At 44.3% G+C, this 19,353-nt stretch overlaps 1 protein-coding gene across 2 annotated transcripts in view; it reads right to left on the bottom strand.

Moving 5' to 3' along the window:
• HIP1R (huntingtin interacting protein 1 related) overlaps window positions 1-19,147 on the bottom strand; it is a 57,164-nt gene extending 38,017 nt beyond the window's left edge. The window contains exon 1 of one of the 2 annotated variants that reach the window (XM_044989968.1): window positions 18,952-19,147. In XM_044989968.1, coding sequence (XP_044845903.1) covers window positions 18,952-19,044 — 93 coding nt within the window. In that variant the 5' untranslated portion in view covers window positions 19,045-19,147. Of the gene's footprint in view, window positions 1-18,691; window positions 18,717-18,951 lie in introns of those variants that run through there. The other variant, XM_044989971.1, reaches the window with a different exon arrangement.
• Between the last annotated feature and the right edge of the window lie 206 nt (window positions 19,148-19,353).

Here is a 19,353-nt window from a genome sequence, read left to right as displayed (position 1 = left end):
GGGTGTGTTTTCACACCCTGCTGCAGCGCTGCAAATTTGTAAGTGTAGCCAAGCCCTCAGCTAAGGAATCAACTTGGCTTGTTCAAGCCACCAAGGACATTTAATTTAATAGCTAATCCTCCCACTCAGCTTTAGGAAGGCAGACAGATGGCCTCAACTGCAAAGATAGCTCCAGATTTGTATCCGAACCCACCCAAAAAGGGGAGCTGCCTGGCTATGAAGGTGGGGAGGGAATGGGGCTGGCTCAGACCCAGCTCCAGAAGCCACAGCCCCTCTGGAGTTGAAGTTACTGCACCTCGTAAACACAGTTCTTTGTCAAACTGGCAGGCTGAGGAGGAGAGTTCACTGGAGCATGACATACCCTGCCTGGCCAGTCACCCCTCTCCAGAACACAAACACCACGGCTGTATGTTTAATGAGCAGATGCCAGTGCAAATACCACAGAGCCAGCCAGCAGGGAAACTTAACCGGGCAAGCTCAGAGTATGCACTGAACAAAGCTCGGCTTCAGCATACATTACGCCTGGGCAAAAGCTTTACACAACACATCTCAGTCCTGAGCATAGTGAGACTCTGTTACATTTCACAGGATGCTGGTATTTCCATGCGACTAGAGTCAGAGGCATTTCATACCATGCGAGTGTAGGATAATGGGCGTGGGGACTTGAGAATAATTCAGCTTGCAATTAAAGCAACTGACGGGGGGAAAAAAATCACAACTTCATGATAAGCGTTTAATAGGTTACCATGCTATTTATAATCATTTCCAAGGTCATTGGCCCTTAAATGTCAGGCACATCTGGGGAGACCAACGCCTTGATTCATTCAATTATTGGCATTTCAGCCTGCGATGAGGCTTCCTTACATGCTGCTCTGTCAAGCTCTTCTGTAGTGACAAACAGGGCTAGAATCTCCACTGGAGAGAAAAGAACTGACCTTTATTGCAAGCACAGGAATTCAGTACAGACCCCTATAGAAACACTAGTAGAGAATCTCTTCAGTAGCACATCAGTTATCTGTGATCCAGCCCAGAGTGGAATAACCATGCTAACATGGATCTGGGTCAGGAGCTCCTTGGGGCAGGGACCAGTTTGTAAAGCGCTTAGCACAATGGGCCCCGATCCTCACTGGAGCCTCTCGGTGCTACTGCAGTAGAATAACTGCTGCTCTACAAAAGGCAGCCATGTTGGACTATTGTAACATGATGGAGCCACAACCGTCTTGGACCATGGTCTGGTCCCATCCACGCAGAGGCCAAAATGTGTTCTAATCACGATCCTGGTATGAAATATTAATAGAGCTCCATAAAGACACCTGCCACTCTGCAAAGTTAGTGAAGGTGAAGTCCCCACCCCAACCAGCTTCCAAGGACAGGGCTAGGAGCTGGGGGGGAAATAAGGAGAGGATATTGACAATCTCTCATAATAATTCCTAAGGCTAGTTATAACTACCCAGGGATGTTGGTGAAGAAAAGGATGGAAGCAGATCAACTTGGATTTAGAGTGATCTCTCTTCTGTAGCAATGGAATCATCATTGATGGGGCTGGAAAAGGAGCCCGTCCCATCCATCCCCCTGCAGGACTGTTGCTCAGAGAAAAGCTGCATGGCACGGCAGGAGTTAAACAGAGCACGAGCAAGCTACCTACCTCACTTCTCTCCACACCGGGCAAGGGAAGGTATCAAGTTAATCTCACTCTCTCTCCAGTGACCTAGTTTCTATGCACAGGAGTGACCAGCAAAATTACCAAGAGCTTGTTTTTAAAGGGAAGAGCTGTGAATAACGGAAGGGTTGCGCCAGGTTATCATGGCTGTTGTATGCTGCAAGGAGGTTCTGGACAGGTGTCAGCCTGGGGATCGGAGCTGGAATGCCAGCATGTGAATGAGAACTTTATTTTTTGGTTGTTTTCCGCAAGCACCCGTTCTCTGGCAGGGATGTACAACTCAGGCTTTCACACGCCTTCTGCAAAACTCCTCCTGAAGCTGGAGGCCAGGATATAATCCTCTGCCCAGACATTTGGGCAGAGAGAGAGAGGCTGCTTAGGAAATGCCATCTTTGCCCCATCATGCCAATGGTCCTCCTTTTAATTCATTCCCTGCTTCCCCATGGAGGCTGGACTCTGCCATCCATCATGCAGCTGCAAGTCTTGGCATTTAAAAGAAAAAAAAAAAGATTTGCTTCCCATCTATCAGCATGTATGTAATGCAGCTGCTTCATACACATCCACTTGTTCGCTTGGAGCTGCTGCATACTGGACTCTACAGCTGAAACTCCAGTGTCAACCAAAGGCTGAAGTAAAGATTTCCTCAGTGATGGAGGAGAAGCGAGTGTGCTTTCTTTGACCAGGGAAAAGGCATCTTTCTTCAGCAGAATAGGACTGCTTCGAAGGGCTTAAAAGTGTTAGCTACTGAGCTATTAAAAGGCCTTTCTGAGTCCTGCATTGGGGATTGTAATACACTTTTCAGTTCCATCCTCCACTCCCTCTGGAGCACAGTAAAAATCCATTGGATGGCCACATCTAGAAAAAAACTGATGAAAAAAAGCAGCTTCTGTTTCAGCTACTACACAGACCCAGCTAAATGCCCAAGGCCAATTAACGTCACATCATCTGTAGGCACTAATGGCAACACTGCTGTTTTTGATTTGTCAGCATTAGGATTGAGAAACTGCACTTCATCATCCATGTTTGCACTTAAAAATGGAACTGAATGCAGTCAAGAGGTGCTGGTTTAAATGAGTAAGAAAGGGCGCTCAGCACCCTTCAGGATTAGGCCTTCAGCTAGGCTGTAGCTGAGTGCAAGAACCCGCTACTGGTATTAACTGGTTAATACTTTTGACAGCACTTTGAAAATCATTTGAGTAGCAACCAGCGCCTTGCTTCTACAATTTTAATTTGTGTACACACATGCGGACGTGTCTGATGCTAAAGATACCAGCCCTCCCAGCAAGACTTTTTATGGTCTACTACTTGCCTTAAGGCCCCTTCAGTGAGTTGTCTCATGGAGACACTGTACTGGCATCTGCCAGTTGCTTTGCTTTTCATAGCATCAAACAGTGTGCAGGCTTCAGGGTAACTTATCCTGGGTAGGGGTGTTGTGTCCGTTACCAAGCAACCTAATGGCTTCTCTTCCTAACCAATGCCTCTGAAACAGTGTGATGCATTACCCCGTCTTATTAATTCAGCTATTAAAAAAAACATTGAGGCTGACCCATTTGAGAAGGTCATGTAAATTGCTTGGCGTCTCCGCCTCGGAGTCTGCCAAGCTGGGACTCCATAACTGACTGTGTTTGTTTTGGGTTTCTTCAGTACAACATTCCATGGCCAAGGCCTTCTCCAAGGGGGCAGAGACTGTCTATAGTTTATTTCTCCTGTTTCAACAGCCCTTGAGTCGGACGTTCTCAGGTGCAGCACAGGAACAGAGTAATACAGGCTCCACTGACATGCATTCAGTCTCCACGACCCATTCATAACTTGGCCCATCTAAGACTGCTGGCATAGCCTCCAATCAGCGTCAGCCCCTGTGGTGAGGACGCCTGTTCATTTAGCACTTGTCAGGCTCACACCTCCAGGTAGCAAAGGCTCCAAGACTTAGTCACTCGGACATTAGATGTTTGTGCGTTTCTGAGGCCCTGCCAGCAGCCGTGTGGCAGAAGCAGATGAGTAGCAGCTATTTGTAAGGAATTGGCGAGGAAGACAATGGTTCCAGTAGACACCTGAACTAGTGCATGCTAGGTCCGGCTGAGCAGGAGAGCAGTTATTGAACACTGACAAATTAGGAGGAGGTGTAAAGTTACCAAAGTGAAGCAGTTGGAGAATTTAGAATGGAAGAACTATTACTTCAGAGCCTGTCCCTCTAAGTAAAATCCAGCTCCCTACTCAGACTGTAGCAATGAATGAATGTAGGAATTAAACAGATTATACCTGAGCAGTCTGCATGTACATCCAAATGGGGAGGAGGTGTGATGTTTGGGATTGGTCTGGCTTCAGGAATCAGGGGAACCCCAAGGACATTAGGTTTAGGGAGGTTCTAAACTTAATCTGCTCAGATAGTTGTTCCTTCATACAATGCAATGCTGTGGCTGTGACACACAAAATAGGTCAGGAAGCTTCACTGTCCCTCTAGAATGTAGGATAGAAGCATGAAAATAGACTTCCACAAATTTTAGCACAGCCACCCTATTATTGGAGGTACTTGAATTAATCCCCGCTCCCCCAAACACAGGTAGGTGCGGTGTCTGATGCCCAGTATGTGTGGTTACAGAAAGGTCTGTCGGATTATTTGCTCAGCATGGAATTTACTTTTGCAGAAGATCTTGATTATTTGAGGCTCAGCGGTACAGTGCAGCCACACTCAGCCTGCGTGGCTGGAAGGATCTAATGTAGGGACAGGTTATGGGCATGGAGAGAAGAGATGCAGGATTTGTTTTCAGCGTATTTAATGAAGCCTGTGGGTTTAGACTGACATTTGGGCTGTAATTGTAGTAAAGTAGCTAAGCCAATAATTTGATCTAATCCTCTTAACCCCTAAAGTTGATCAGTCTCAAACGTACGGCAAAATGCACTCCCAGGTCCCTCACTGAGTTGCTAACGCAGGGCCTAATCTTTCAAAGGGCTGAACACCCTCAACTCCATTTCAATCCTATCAGAACCGAGGGTACGTAGCACCTCACAGTGCATTGCAGGCTTGGGCTCCCTTAAACTCTAGCTCTTAGTATGGGGTTTGCAAGTGACAAAATGTCAAATACGTCACTGGGAATTAATTTTAGATACACCAACAGTCGTGATCTGAGGGAGGATGGTTTATTAACAGAACCAAGACTTACAATGCAGGATACAGACCAACGCAAGTCCTATGCCAGTAGCAAGCAATGTTTCTGTGCTGATCAAACAGATACGAAGGATTTTATTTTAATTCTTCCTAGGTTTATTCAGCTAGTAAAGTCTCATAATATCCATACAGGTAGTTTACAGTGTGCATGGAGGAAGTGTGTTAGGAACCCTTCCAGATACCAGGAGAGAGTGTGGCCTAGTGGATGGAGCACATGACTGGGACTCAGGAGAATGAGGCTCTATTCTCAGCTTGGCTACTAGCCTACTGGGTGACCCTAAGCAAGTTGTTTCCCTTCCCTGTGCCTCTATCTCCAACATGGAGATACAGATGCTCCCCGTTACGTAAACCTGACATACGCAAATCTGAGGTTTACGGAAAAAGTTTCGTAAACTAGAAATAGGAGTGTTTTGGGGTTTTTTTTGTTTTTGTTGGCGTAATGGTCGGAGATATGTTTCCGACTTAAGCAAAATTTGAGTTACGCAAGGTGTTCCAGAACAGAACGCTTGTGTAAGTCGGGGAGCGTCTGTAATGGTACTGAGAACCTTTGTGATGCGCTTTAAGAGCCACCGAAAAGAGCTAATTATTATTAGTGTGCTGTAGCATTCCCATGAGAACACGCCTGTCTTTTAGACCCAAGGGCTCAATGTCCACCTGTTTTTCCACCTCCATTAAACCATCTCTGCAAGAGCCTGCTGTTGCCCATCTCTGTAAATCAATGAGTTAATTCTGAAAGATACTCTGTCTCCCAAATTGATTACAGGGTCAGCCTAAAACCCCACCCGGCAGGGGTTGAGGCAGGATTCCATACAGGTGTGTCCTCAGAGCCTTCCCAAGTGGTTTTCATATGGTCACAAAGCACTTACGAGCTGTGCAAACTTTCAGTTCACCTCCACCCTGCAATACCTAATAAAGAGAGGATGAGATCAGTTCTGTGTCTCACTGCACAATCATGTGACTCACTCACACAAGTAGCCTCTTTGCTGAGCGGCCAAGCATTAGGAGAAAGTCAATGGGCCTATGCATCTATACAAACAGGAGAGCAGGATTTGAGCCGATTATGATCCCATGGGTGGAGTTGTTGTGTTTTAATTTCTCGGGGGGACGGGAGCTTGCTTTTCAGTTCTCTTCCACAGAGAGTTGGCTCTGTGTCCTAGTCAGTCTTTCATAAGACTAGAGCATGATTATGATTTTTCTTTTTTTTATTACTCAGAAGATTGAGCTCATTTCTAATTCTGTAAGTAAGGCTCAAAGTATTAGCACTGAAGAAACAGAGAAGTCTGTTTCAACAACTTTTAACAAGTGATTCTTAATAGAAATTAGATCCTTTTGGATCTTAGTAATTTTGAGTAGAGGAAAGGTGATGTGAAAATGTCCTAGCCAGAAACGCCATTTCTTCTGAACTGATGGATGGAATCCATCCACTGATTTTTTGATGAGACAGTTTCACTTAGACATAAGAATTCATATCACTAAATAAACCAGACGTGGAAACACATGGATCACCCTTGCTATATGCTGAAGGCTTTCCCCTTCAGCCAAGAGTTCAAGAAAAATCACTTCTTTAGCTATTGCTAAAATCTAAGTCTCTCCCACATGCCAACGAAGGAAGGAAGTGGTTCCACAGCTGGAGTATAGCTCCAAATACATATGCTCCGGTGTTGCAGGTTAGCCTAGGCCAGCACTAATCTACAATGCTTACTGACTGATAGCTATTCACTGCTAATGCAGGGGGAGGGATAGCTCAGTGGTTTGAGCATTAGCCTGCTATACCCAGGGTTATGAGTTCAATCCTTGAGAGGGCCATTTAGGGAACTGGGGTAAAAATCTGTCTGGGGATTGGTCCTGCTTTGAGCAGGGGGTTGGACTAGAAGACCTCCTGAGGTCCCTTCTAACCTTGATATGGTGGGTCTCAGTGCAGTTTCCAATGGACAGGTCATAAATCACTGCCTCCCTGACCACTAACTGGCATCTTTGCTGGCAGTGTGTTCAGAGGGTAAGGATTAAACAGGCATGGAGACAGACAGAGACTTATCCTCTCACTCCTAGGGGATGTCACTTCAAGGAAGCCTGTACTGCCCATCCTATACAGTTGTGTGGCTAGAGTGTGTGATGCTGGCTGACCTGGTCATGGTAGAGTGTATTCAGACCAATTCACTTATGTATTGGTCTAGATCAAAATGAGTGTAAATGTAAGAGTGTATTTAGGTGTTTAAACTTCATGAAAACTAGTGAAATGTTACTTGTGTTGTTTTCACTTATCTGTTGCCGTTATAATGGAATAGCTAATATTTCCATTGTAAATACCCCTGTAACTAACTAACTCATCAGACATCAAAGCAGCCTTGGGGAATGCTAATGAAGGATTTTATCAGAAAAGGTGCTAATTTCAAAGCAAATAGCCAGTGTGTGTGGTGACCTGAGGTCAGAAATGCAAAGTGCATTCCTTACCCCTCATCATCAAAGGAAAAGCCCAAGTGGGTAAAGAGACTGTCAGCTTATCTTCTGTGAGAAGATATAAATATGGATTCAAATTAAGATCTTTTATCTCTGATTGTTTGGACTTTTACAGGGAAGTGTGCCAAATGAAAAGCAGAGACACCTCTGGTACCTTGCAATTTGGGGGGGGAAATTGGCAGTTTATTACATCTCTGCCACCATTTGGACTTACAGACTGTGACTCACCTGTTAATATATTTTACCTGCTTTAACCTCTCAATTACTCTCATTTCCTTTTCTTAGCTGGTAAACCTATAGTTAGTTTACTATAGAATTGGCCAGCAGTGTTGTCTTTGGTGTAAGATCTGGAATACCAATTGATCTGGGGTAAGTGACTAGTCTCTTGGGACTGGGAGAAACCTGAGCTGGTGTGATTTTTGGTTTAAGTGATTATCACAAAATCCAGATTGTGTGGGTGGCAAGCTAGGCTGGAGAGTCTAAGGGGACTGTCTGTGACTCCATGGTAAAACTGGTATAGTGATCTAGTTAGTTACTGGCTTGGTGAAATCCAGTTATAGAACATACCACCAGTGTGGGGTGGGCACTCACAGTTGTGAGCTACTCCAGACAGCATGACAGAAGGAACTTTGGTCACCAGGGCTATCAATTTCACAAGCTTTACATTCACACTCTTTTAAAAAGGAAGTAAATACTGTAGCGTGGTCCTGGGGTTGATGGTAAGGCTGCTTTACAACGAACATGGAACGAAGCAGAGAAGAGCTCTGAGATGGATGCAATGCAGCAGTCTCTAGCCAGCATAGGCCAGCAGGTCATTGTACACACACTTTACATGTGCTGGGGACGACACCTCTTTCGGTGACCAGCAGGGACTTGAGGGAGGGAGGAAAGGGATTGACTCTTTTACCTGGCTTTTTTCTAACATGTCACTAAATCTCTGACTGGGGATCCCATTGTGTGTAATGGCAGCTCTACCCTGGGATATCAAAGGCCAGTTTCAGCCCTGCTGTAACTGCGGTGACCAGACAGCAAGTATGAAAAATCAGGACAGAGTGTGGGGGGTAATAAGTGCCCATATAAGAAAAAGCCTTGACTATCAGGACTGTCCCTATAAAATCAGGACATCTGGTCACCCTAGCTGTAACTGGGTACAAAAGCCTGTGACGTTATGCCATTGTCTGCTCACATTACAGCTGCCTTTGGCCCTGGGAGTATATGGCGGCCAGAGCAATTAGCAAGGCTACGGAGACATTTTTTTAAGGAGCTCACTGCACCCTTCTAGCTACTCCCTGGCAAGGACGAGACTGCCATCCCACAAGCAGCTGTCACTGATGACACCAGGTCCCTCTGGGATCTGCAACTCCATGACTAATAATGGACCATGATGCTGCTCTGTTTACACCAAGGGAGGCAGGACTTAGCCTCAGGGCTAGATTGGCAAACGTTGACCAACAACGAACTTCCTTTTCCCCAGTTCAGTGAACTCATTCCTTTATTTATAGGCTTTAACCAGGGAAGCTGCATTCTCTGCTTCAATTTGAGACCTGAGCAACCACTCTTCTGTCTGTCCAGGAAGTCGCCCAGCCCTGACGAACATGTGAGGTATTGGCTCTGACCACAAGGCAGTGAGACAGAAGCTCATTCATGCACTATTGACAAACAGTAACCCTGCCTCCACTATGGGGGGAAAGATAGCTCAGTGGTTTGAGCATTGGCCTGCTAAACCCAGGGTTGTGAGTTCAATCCTTGAGGGGGCCATTTAGGGAAGTAGGGATTGGTCCTGCTTTGAGCAGGGGGTTGGACTAGATGATCTCCTGAGGTCCCTTCCAACCCTAATATTCTGTTAATGTTCTGTGAACTAAGGCAGAGGGACACATGAGATGGCTCCAGCCCCAAAGGCTATCTACTAGGATTCCAGGTCACCTGGCTTCCTGCTTCCACTCTATGCTGTAGCAGGGATAACCTGAGAGTGGCATTTAGTGCGATTCTGCAGCCAGGCTGGGAAAAGTGCCACCAAGGACAGAGAGAGACCTCAGGGCCTGGGCATTAAGGACTCTTCACACTTGGAACTTTTCTGGAATAACGACTTCCACAGGAGACCCTGAGCGCACACTCTTATTCCAGAGTAAGTGGGGTCAGGGAGCCATTCCAGAACAGCTCTCTTGGTAATTTCCAGTTGTAGACAAGCTCTAAGGAAAGCTGGCCAGAGAAGCCTCCTTGAGCCAGAACACAGGAAGCAGCTGTAGCAACACTAGCAGCTTGTTCTTTCAGCTGCATTGCCTTAGCAAGACTGTAATAGAAGGGGAGAGGATATTTGCCAAGTGGACACTAGTCTGAGTCAACTGAGGAGTTTATCGTGGGTTCATCAGGTTCCTCGGTCCACAGATATGGGTGGAAGAGGATTATATTTGGCATTTTGATGAGTCAATCCTTGCTCTCCTTTTGACATAACATTACTAGGGACCTCACATTTCCCAGGTCATCAGTTCTCTGCTTAATAGTCCTAACTACATAGATTTTGATTTAAAGTTGAACATAAGTGAACTGCTTGTGACGAGGCCACACTGACAACTTGGGAACCTATCGTCCACAGAACAGGTAGAACAGAGTGAGTAGCAGCACAAGCTATGCCACTGTCAATGTACACCACCCTGGATATGGAGAGACCACAGAAGCAGAGTTCAGCTTCCAAAATCCACTCTGCCTTTGGTTTCTCTCTGCTGACATCAGGATGCTAACTGGGATGTGGACACGTGACTCTTGGGAATATAAACACGCAAACCTTCTTGATGCAACTTACTAAGAAGGTGTGAGACTATAGCGAGGTTCAGATTGTACTGAGCTGATCTCGGCTTCAGTCCAAGGACCTGAGGTGAGAGGCTGTGTATTCTATTACTAATTCCCTGAGCCTTCCACTCTGTGGAGTGCTGTTGGGTTTTTTTAAACTTACACACAAGAGGCACAAAAACTGAAGCAGGAGGAGAATTTGAAGTCTATGTACAGAACTATAATGTCAATATTGATATATTGTCCATGTGTTACATTTATTTTCCAGTCACTCAGGCTTATAACCCAAGTTATAAAGTTCAAAGCCCTGAATCAATTAACATGCTTTAGAGCAAGAGAAGAAATATTTGTAATTATTCAAATGGACTGGAGACAAAAGCATTACAAATGGAGGGCCAGACCCTCAGCTGGTAGAAAGAGGCAGTGTTGCCTAGTTGATAGAATACTGCACTGGGACTCAGGAGACCTGGGTTCTCTCTGAGCTCTGCCACTGACCTGCTAGTGACCTTGGGTAAAACATGTTACCGCTCTGTGCCTCAGTTTCTCCATTTGTAAAATGGGAATGATACTGACCTCCTTTGTGAAGTGCTTTGAGATCTATGGCGGAAGCAGGGTATATAAAAGCTAGGAATTAGTATTAATAAATTGTCATTATTAAATTTAAATCTCACGGTGTCTGATTTACCTCCGCTGTGGATCTGGCCCTCCAACTGCACATGCCTATCTAGAGCTCTGACCCTGCATTGTTAGTTGGCGCTCGTGTTCAGAACAGTCCCAGTTCTCCACTGGCCAGTAAATCATCAAATCTGGATGTACTGCCACTGCCCGTGTCAACGTCTAATTTCCATGGCAATAGGCCATACTCATTGAGCTGCCTTGGGAAAGTCATATTTTCAGGGATTGGAGGATGTCTTTGAAGTAGGCCAACTGGAATATTCACCTTGAAGCGTTCACACTCATGATCACCCAGTCCAAGACTCACCCTTCACTTTTTCTGAGGATTGTGGTAAGGACTGGCAATTCCTAGACTGATCTTCATTGGAAAAACATCACGGGCTCGATAAGTGTTTAAATTCTGATTGCTCAACTCTTTAAGGGATCCCTTTATGCAATTTGGAAAAAAAAATGCTGAAGTGACTATACGACAGAGAAGAGCAGACCGTGCCCGTTCTGGCATTTCTAGAGCCAGTCACGCTCTGACTGAGCCAATACCATACAGCATGCCAGACACAGTGACCCCATTTGTTTCTACTGAATTTAGACTTATTTTTTATGCCTCTGAGTGTAACCTTGCAATAGCTCTGAATGTTCTGAACTGCCTCCTATTCATTTGACTGGGATGTTAGTTCCATAGCTCGGTGGAGACAATTTAAATATGAATATGATTAACTCTTTCCCTGCTGCTCATTTAACAAACTCCCGCTACTCTGGGATGGTGAATGGTACCTGGATAGAATAGCCCCCAGGGGAAGCTACTCAATCTGACAGAACAAGATGTACAGAGATTAAAGTGAGATTTGTTGGTAGCCCAAGTAGGAAATGATATTTGCCTGAATTTAGGGTATCGGGGGCTGTTTCATATCACTGAACCACTTACGTAATTCCACACCCTCCCTTTACAGTCTCTCTAGCCTTATGGTGCAGAATTTAGGAAAATTGGCTCTTCTGCTCCAGGCATATCCAAGATGCAACAAAGTCAGCCATGGTCCTAACACTCTCTTGGGATCCTGTGTGCTCAGACAGGGGCTGGGGGGATGCTCTAGTGCCTTTGGACACAACTATACATCAAGTAACCTCAGAAGGAAGGTCTTGGGTTAAGGTACAGTGTAATCCACACACCTGCGGGGTGTGGTGTTCTGTGCCATGGGATTGATTGAAGAGTTTGCTCTACAGTCTTAGCTAACAGCCAGTTGGCTTTTAGCTCAAGCACTAAGCTCCAAAGGTCCCAGGTTCGATCCCACCTGCCGACGACCAGCACTAGGAGTCAAGACACCTGGGTTCTACTCCCAACTCTACCACAGATTTTGTGTGCGCCTCTGGGCAAGAAATCACTTCTCAGCTGGAGGAACTGAGGTACAGAAGTGGGGAAAATAAGTACTTCCTTCAGATATTTTTCATTCTTTAGTCTTTATAAAGCATTTGAGAGATACTTGGATGGCAGATGGTCTACCAGGGCAAAGTAGGTTAAAATGATGTTATGGAGGAAAGAATAGCTAAGACCATTTCCATGTCTTTCTTGAGCTGTAACCTGCACTCCAGTTCACTGAATACATAGTTCAGTGGAGCCAGACCCACCTACCCTGCCTATATTTATTTCCAGAATCAGGACTTTTGATGAGTTATGAAGGGATGACAAGTGGCCAGATTTTTTCTGCATTAGGCCAGACTATAGTCTCTTACTTCAAACCCTTATGTACCAATACAGTGACTAAACCTCATGATTACACAGTCCAATTGATGGAGACTGGTGTTTCACCCACTCTTTCACTTCAGACCACATTAATTAGTGCTAGCTACTTCCACCCACTGCTCTTCCAACTGTTTTGCATGAGGCAGTGATGCTGAAGTGCCACTATCTTCCCCATCACAGAGGTGGAATCGAGTCTCCTGTATGACAGTGAATAATGTTCACTGTAAGGCCACCTTTGTGATTTATTTTTGCTAGCAGAACATTGCACTGTAAACCTTTTACAGTAATTGGCCCAAGGCTTGTCAAATTGTCCTAATCCCCAATGGCTGCTTAAAAGGATAAGTGTCCTATTAACATTTCCCCCCTTTTAACAAACCAAATGCACTATGAAAGTGATACCAAGTGGAAATATACATTGTGTTCTGGGCATCTACCTGGTTCATTTGATCGTTGAAACTTCTGGTAGAGATGTTTACCTTTGAATGCGTAAGGAATGCAAAACCCAGCAGGATTTTATTCCTGACTACACTTAACTCCTAGGTTCTATGCCTGTATCAGTAGAGTTGGAGAACAACATTTAAGACCAGTGTTCCTATTAAATCATGCTTAAATAATTCAAATGAAAATTTTATATGCACCCACACAGACACACAAGTAGCAAAACAAATAGAATGAAAAAGAGGATTATTCACATTTCTATAAATGATCTACAGGGGAAAGATAAGCCGGAGGGGGGGCGGGGCGCAAAACTACTGGTGATCAGAAATTGGACGGCAATCATTCTGAAACAATTTTCATACTGTTCCACAATCTGGCTCCTAGATCCAAAGAGTTCTTCAGCATGGGGGGAGGAATCTCAATCCTGCAAGGTGCTGATGGTCCTCAACACCCACTGACTTTGAGAACAGGAGTTAAGAGCTCCCAGCATCGCAGGATCAGGCTGTAATACCCAAATGAAAGTGTGAACACAGAATACAGATTTTAAAGCTCTCCAATCACGTATTCAGACAATAGCCCTAGACAGTTCCACAAGGGTTACTGCCAAGAAAAGGTGCTGGCCAGTATATGTTTCTTGAATCATCGTACTCCTTGCTCCAATGGCTCCTGACAACTTGTTCTACTAATTGAGTGTCCCTGACCTGGTACAGTGTGCCATACTCTACAGAAGGCTTCCTGTTTCTGAGCAGGCTTCCTCAGTCACCCAGTCCAGCCAGGAGCAGATGCCAAGGGCAAACTGACACCATTCTAGAGGAAGTGACTCAAGAAGAGGTCGGGCTTATTCAGAGGCAGTCACGAGGCAATGTGGACAGGCATTGCCCTGCTTTGCTCAATGGCGATTCTTGTTTGGGAATGGAATGTACAATCAGGCCTCCTTGTGACTGCATGTCAACAAGCATCACTTCCTTTGGGATGGTGTCATCTTCCCCCTTGGCATCTGCTCCTAGCTGGGCTGAGTGGATGAGGAAGTCTGTTTAGATGCATAAAGGTGACTAAGTGAGGGGAACCATTCCAGGTGAGGGATGCTTTATTTGGAAATAGAAACTACATGTAATGCAAGGAGGAAATCCCTCTATGAGCCTTTGATACGACAGTTTTAGTTTCAGTCTCTTGGCTGAAGTGCCAACTCTTACAACAATATTCTTCAGTGAAGTACAACAGATTGCCTTAAGCAACCATATAGTAAAGATACCAAAGTCACAAAGCTGTGATACATCGGAGAATAGTGCTCATTCTGCACTGGTATCAATTGGACCTCAATGTGATACTCTTATTGTTTTTGTATCAACCAAAGCTGCTCTAATTCAATTTTAAATGCCCACCAATATAATTTACTACTACTTTGATGGTTTTTAAGTTGATGTACATTTTTGAAACAAACAACTCAGTCATTGGAATCAGTGTTACATTAAAGGTGTCTTTGGATGGGACAAAGAAAAGAGGTCTGTTTCATACAAGGCATACCATTATTAGCCAGTGACTTCAGGAATTCACCAAAATGTATTTAACTGATCCAGGTACCCGGCCAAGCTAGCCTAGGCACACAGTAATTTTTAGCACAGATACATTTAAAGGTGCACCTGCAACTTTAATAAAACCTCTCACTTCTATCTGGAGTGTTTGCAGCACTAATTATGTGAGCTGGATGAAATTTTTCAGCTAAAACTCCTCCACACCTCCCCTTCCTCCCACAATGATAAATGCAGATTTGGGTCAACAAACATTTTGTGAATTCAAGTAAATTTCGCTGAGTTGTTTCAGTCAAAGTCCTAAAATAAAATAAAATAAAAAAGACATTTTTTCTGATTCAAAATGACTTTTTATTTCAAAATTGCTTTCCGTTTTATTTAAAAACACTTTTTTAAAAGCTCAACAAAACAAAATGTTTAGTTTCAGGTAGAACAAATTGTTTAGTTTGATCTGAAACAAGTTTTTTTTTTTTACTTTCCAATTTGCCAATTTTTTTAAATCGTTTTAGGTTGAGCTAAAACATGGTTTTTTTAAATTTTTCAGAATGCCCCCCTGCCATCAAACCCGTGTTATGTGCACAGCACTACTAGTGACACTTTGCACTCTCCTATGAGGCTCATGAAAGTGAAAACTCTTGAGAGATATTGTTTAAATTAAACCATCTAGTTTGCCGAGATGTTAGGAAATTAGAGATGAAAAAAACTTGGTCAGTGCTGTCCATTCCAAATTTTTTTTCCCATAGGGTGACTATATCAGAACAGAAAGAATTTCCTGTGCCGCAGGGCTACTCTGCCTTTTATGAGAGATCACATAACATCTCTAGGGCAACTATAGCAGTTGCTTGCATGGAAGCTATCAGAAAAACGTGTTTATTTCTAGCTGTCTTCTGGGTGAAGAAGTGATTGACTTTTAAAAGGACAGAACATGTCTATTTTTCTCTCTCCTCCATTTGTTTTGGCACCTGGAGTGAATCTGCTTCTATTACACTTTGCCAAATGGGTCAACTTAACATACTTAACTTTTCAGTCCCAGAGTCCATCCTACACTAGGGTCATGAGTGTAACAGGCCTGGGTTTTTGTTTTTAGTCTATGCACAAGAACAGCCTGGGATCTACAGAAGATAATATGGGACCAGGACACAAACGAAGATTTTACTACCTCTATTTTAAAAAGGTTATCACGACAAGACTTAAGTCATTTGAAGGGCAGCAAAGAACAGCTTGCAGCATGTTTACCTGGCCTGCACTCCGTGTTGATAGAGTACTTGTTCAGCATTCTTTGTTGCTGCTGTTCCTTTAACCTTCAGCAGCACCACTGAATTCCTAGACCCTCACGCCCATGGGCCTGGAGTTATAAAACTTTTTATTCAATAATTTGCCAATATTTGGTGTGTTTACACAGAAGATAACACTGTGGAAAAAAATCTTTTCTTAAGGGTTTATTATTGTTCTTTAGTGCAATCATTTAAAAGAGGATAGTCCTGCAGCATCAATCCTGCAAAGAGATCTCCATGCCTGCACAGTTAGTATCTAAATCAGACTAATATATAAATCAACCAAGTCTTTTCCTTCACAATCAAGACAGCAGAGTAAAAGTCATTATATAACAAGAGGTTTGGCTCTAAAGAGAGACTGTTCAAAAGTGGTATCTTGATACTGTGCAAATCTGCTTCAATTTTGTATTACATGTCTACTTAGTGTTGCCAAATCATGTGATTTTATTGCAAGTCTCACAAAATTCCAACTTCCTGGAGTAAACTGATAATGTGAAGACTTCAGCTTTGATTAAAAATAATAATAAAAAAAAATCTAGCCCTCGGCATGGTGAGAAAAAGCCCAATCTCAGGCAATTAAAGAGCTAGAAGCTTGATGTTCAGGAATGCTGGGCACCCATTTGAAGTCAGTGAGATCTGCAGGTGCTTAGCACCTTTGGAGGAAGAAAAAAAAGCAGACCCTGTGTGCATATTTTACACACAGGTAAGAAAGAAGCAAAGAAAAACTGTCAAACCAATTACTTCAGCAATTGTATATTGTGAGTTCACTGGCATAGCAGATACACAACTCTTGGATAAACTAGCTTGGACTTATTCTATCATGCCTTAGGGGCAGTATGTAACTTATTCACTGCCCCTCCTCCCAACCAACCAAATACACATGCATAGGAACTGCATGACTAAGTAGGAAAGACCCCACAATCTTGTGGGCCAAATTAGGAGAGATTATTCAGTTTTGCCAGAAGGGACTTGAGGAGGATAGAAAAAGGACGTGATTTCAATTAATGCTGCTATTTCACATGATTATTGCTTGAATTTAAGTTCACTTGCTATTTGAGGAAGTGACCTAATACATCTAGTCAGCCATAGAAATATGGCTGCCTCATCATCAGTATGTCCTACAAAGAACTGAAATCAGACTTAATAAATAAAGCTATAAGCAGGGGCAGTATCCTCTCTATTCACCCTCTCAAAATACACATAGTGAGGTCTACTTATTAGAAACTGCTTTATGAACATGAACAGAAAAGAGATTCTTCCTTGCAGCACCATGAGTCTATCTAGAAGCACACAGACATATTTTACTTTAATATATTATACATAGAAATATTTAAAAACATACCCAGAAGTAGTAATTATTCTTTTATGTGCAAATGTTTGCAAAATCAAGATCTTAGGGTAAACACTTCTATACAAACCTAAAAACTTTCTAAAAATTAATCGTGTCAAAATATATTTTGAAAAGTCTTATTCTACAATACCTGTTCCAGATTTCTGTTTCAGTTTAATGGAGAATTTATTTTATTTTTGCTTATACTTTCAGTATCTTGGCCAAATCTCAAATACCAATTTTGATTAGCCTATTTAGTGTATTATATTAGCAAACACCTGAATTAGAAATTACAGCTATTTAAAACTCCCTAAAGTTATTAAATTGTGGAAAACTATTTGACTACCTTATTCTTATTTTAAGCTTCATGCCAATTGACAATTGAGTTATCTTTCCCATGTGCAAATAACAACGTTAATTGCTTATGCCTCCTAAAAAAATGTAACAGACTTTCAATTATGGAAGGGCTTGAACTCCAAATAATAATGAAATGAACAACCATCCCACAAATCCTGTATTCTTAAGTCTCCTCTTTAAATATCTGTATTTTAGGTTATTTCAAAGTGTCTTTATACCATATGTTAACTCACAAAACTCAAAGACCCACAGACATTTCTACACCTGATTTTTAAAATCTATTATAAAGGTATACAACACATGGAAAAACCATTTTTTTCCATTTGCTACAAAAACCATCAAGTTCATTTTCAGAAAAACAGGTATACTAAAGAAAGTTAAAAATAATCCACATCACAGATATCTAAACAAAAGGGTGTATATTTTACTATACACATAACATTCAGTCAATTACATGTGAAACCTTTCACCTCACAGATTCCTAGATAATAATGGACCTATTTTGCCAATGGAAAGAAAAACAGGTTTGCTCCTGCATCAGGCTTCTGTAACTGTGTCAAACCGGATATACTAGGACAACTAGAAAGAGTACAGTCATTGCAACAAGTTTCTAAAAATAAAAATCTTATAGGCAGTGCAAATAAGAGAAATGTAGCAAGACATTCACTTTTATCTGTACAAAACAAACCAGCCTGATCTGATCTTTTGTAAGACCACTTCCTGACACCCACCCAAACACATACTACACCCTAGTCCGAAAAAGGAAAGAGCTGAGCTGGCATGGCCACTGCATAACCTGGTTGAAGGTGTCTGTGATTTAGCCAGGCCAGTTTCCTTGTTTATTACAGGAAGTGTAAACTGTATCGATGCAATCAACAGGGGGCATTTCACATCCAGATGTATTTGCCTTTCCCCCCACCCCTTGGTCTTAAACTTAATGAATTTTACCCACGAAAATTAAAGAGCAAAGGTAGCCAAGCCAGAGATAAAATGCCTGAGCCAGGGACCACAGGTCCCCGGAGCTGTAAAGAGCCCAGGCCTGCCCTGGGAAGCTGTGGAGATCCCAGGAACCACTGCCCCCCACACCTTTTCTCTATCCGAGTCCAGCACAACTCAGGGAACACAAGCCCTTTATGTATTTACTTCCCCTAGCAAAAGCCACGGACTGCTGAGCCCCTCGCTGCGGTGTTCTCTGGCGCGACCCCGCTCCAGCCCCTTCCACGGCACAGACCCGGCTCCGCTCCGCCTTCAGCGCCCCCATGATCTCTGCCAGGCACCGCTACCTGCGTTACCCACACTGAGGGAGGCTTCCCCGAGCTGGAAACGAATTAGCGCGGGGAAAGCGAATCCAAGCCCAGCCGGCCCCAGAGATGCTCCTCTCCCCGCGTGCCCCCAGCAGGCACGCGGCACGCTCCGCCCTGCCCGCCGCACGGCTACCACCGGGCTGTCCTCCCACTGCCCCCCAGCTGCGCCTTCGCCGCCCACCTGCCCCGCTCCCCGAGCCATGCAGCGCCCTCCTCCCGCGGGGCCGTCCCCTCCTTGCCTGTGTCTTGTCAAACTGCTCCCGCTCCGCCTCCAGGCTGTGCCCGGGCCGGCGGCTCAGCACGCGGGCCGGCACGTTCTTGATGGTGTTCATGGTGCTGGGCGGCCGGGAGAAGCGGCTGCTCGCTCCGCTACGGGCTGAGGCGCGGAACGTTCTGCTCCTGCAGCCGCGGCGGCCCGACCCTCAGCCTGGCAACGGCTCGCATCCTGGCGAGAACCCAGCCAGGGAGCGCAAGGGCGCCCCCAGCGGGCGGGCCGGGCCACTGCTGGGGGCAGCAGCATCCACTCACAGGCCAGGGAATCCTCCCCTCCCCGCTCCCGGGCAGCCACTCACAACCAGCAGCTGCTGCCGCTCCTCCCCGGCAGCGGCAGCTCCGCAGCAAAACAGCGTCTCTCTTACCCC

Source organism: Mauremys mutica, chromosome 16 (assembly GCF_020497125.1).
Source record: "Mauremys mutica isolate MM-2020 ecotype Southern chromosome 16, ASM2049712v1, whole genome shotgun sequence".
Classification (NCBI taxonomy): Eukaryota; Metazoa; Chordata; order Testudines; family Geoemydidae; genus Mauremys; species Mauremys mutica.
Note: the sequence above shows the minus strand (reverse complement) of the source record. Positions and strands in the feature narration are given on the sequence as shown.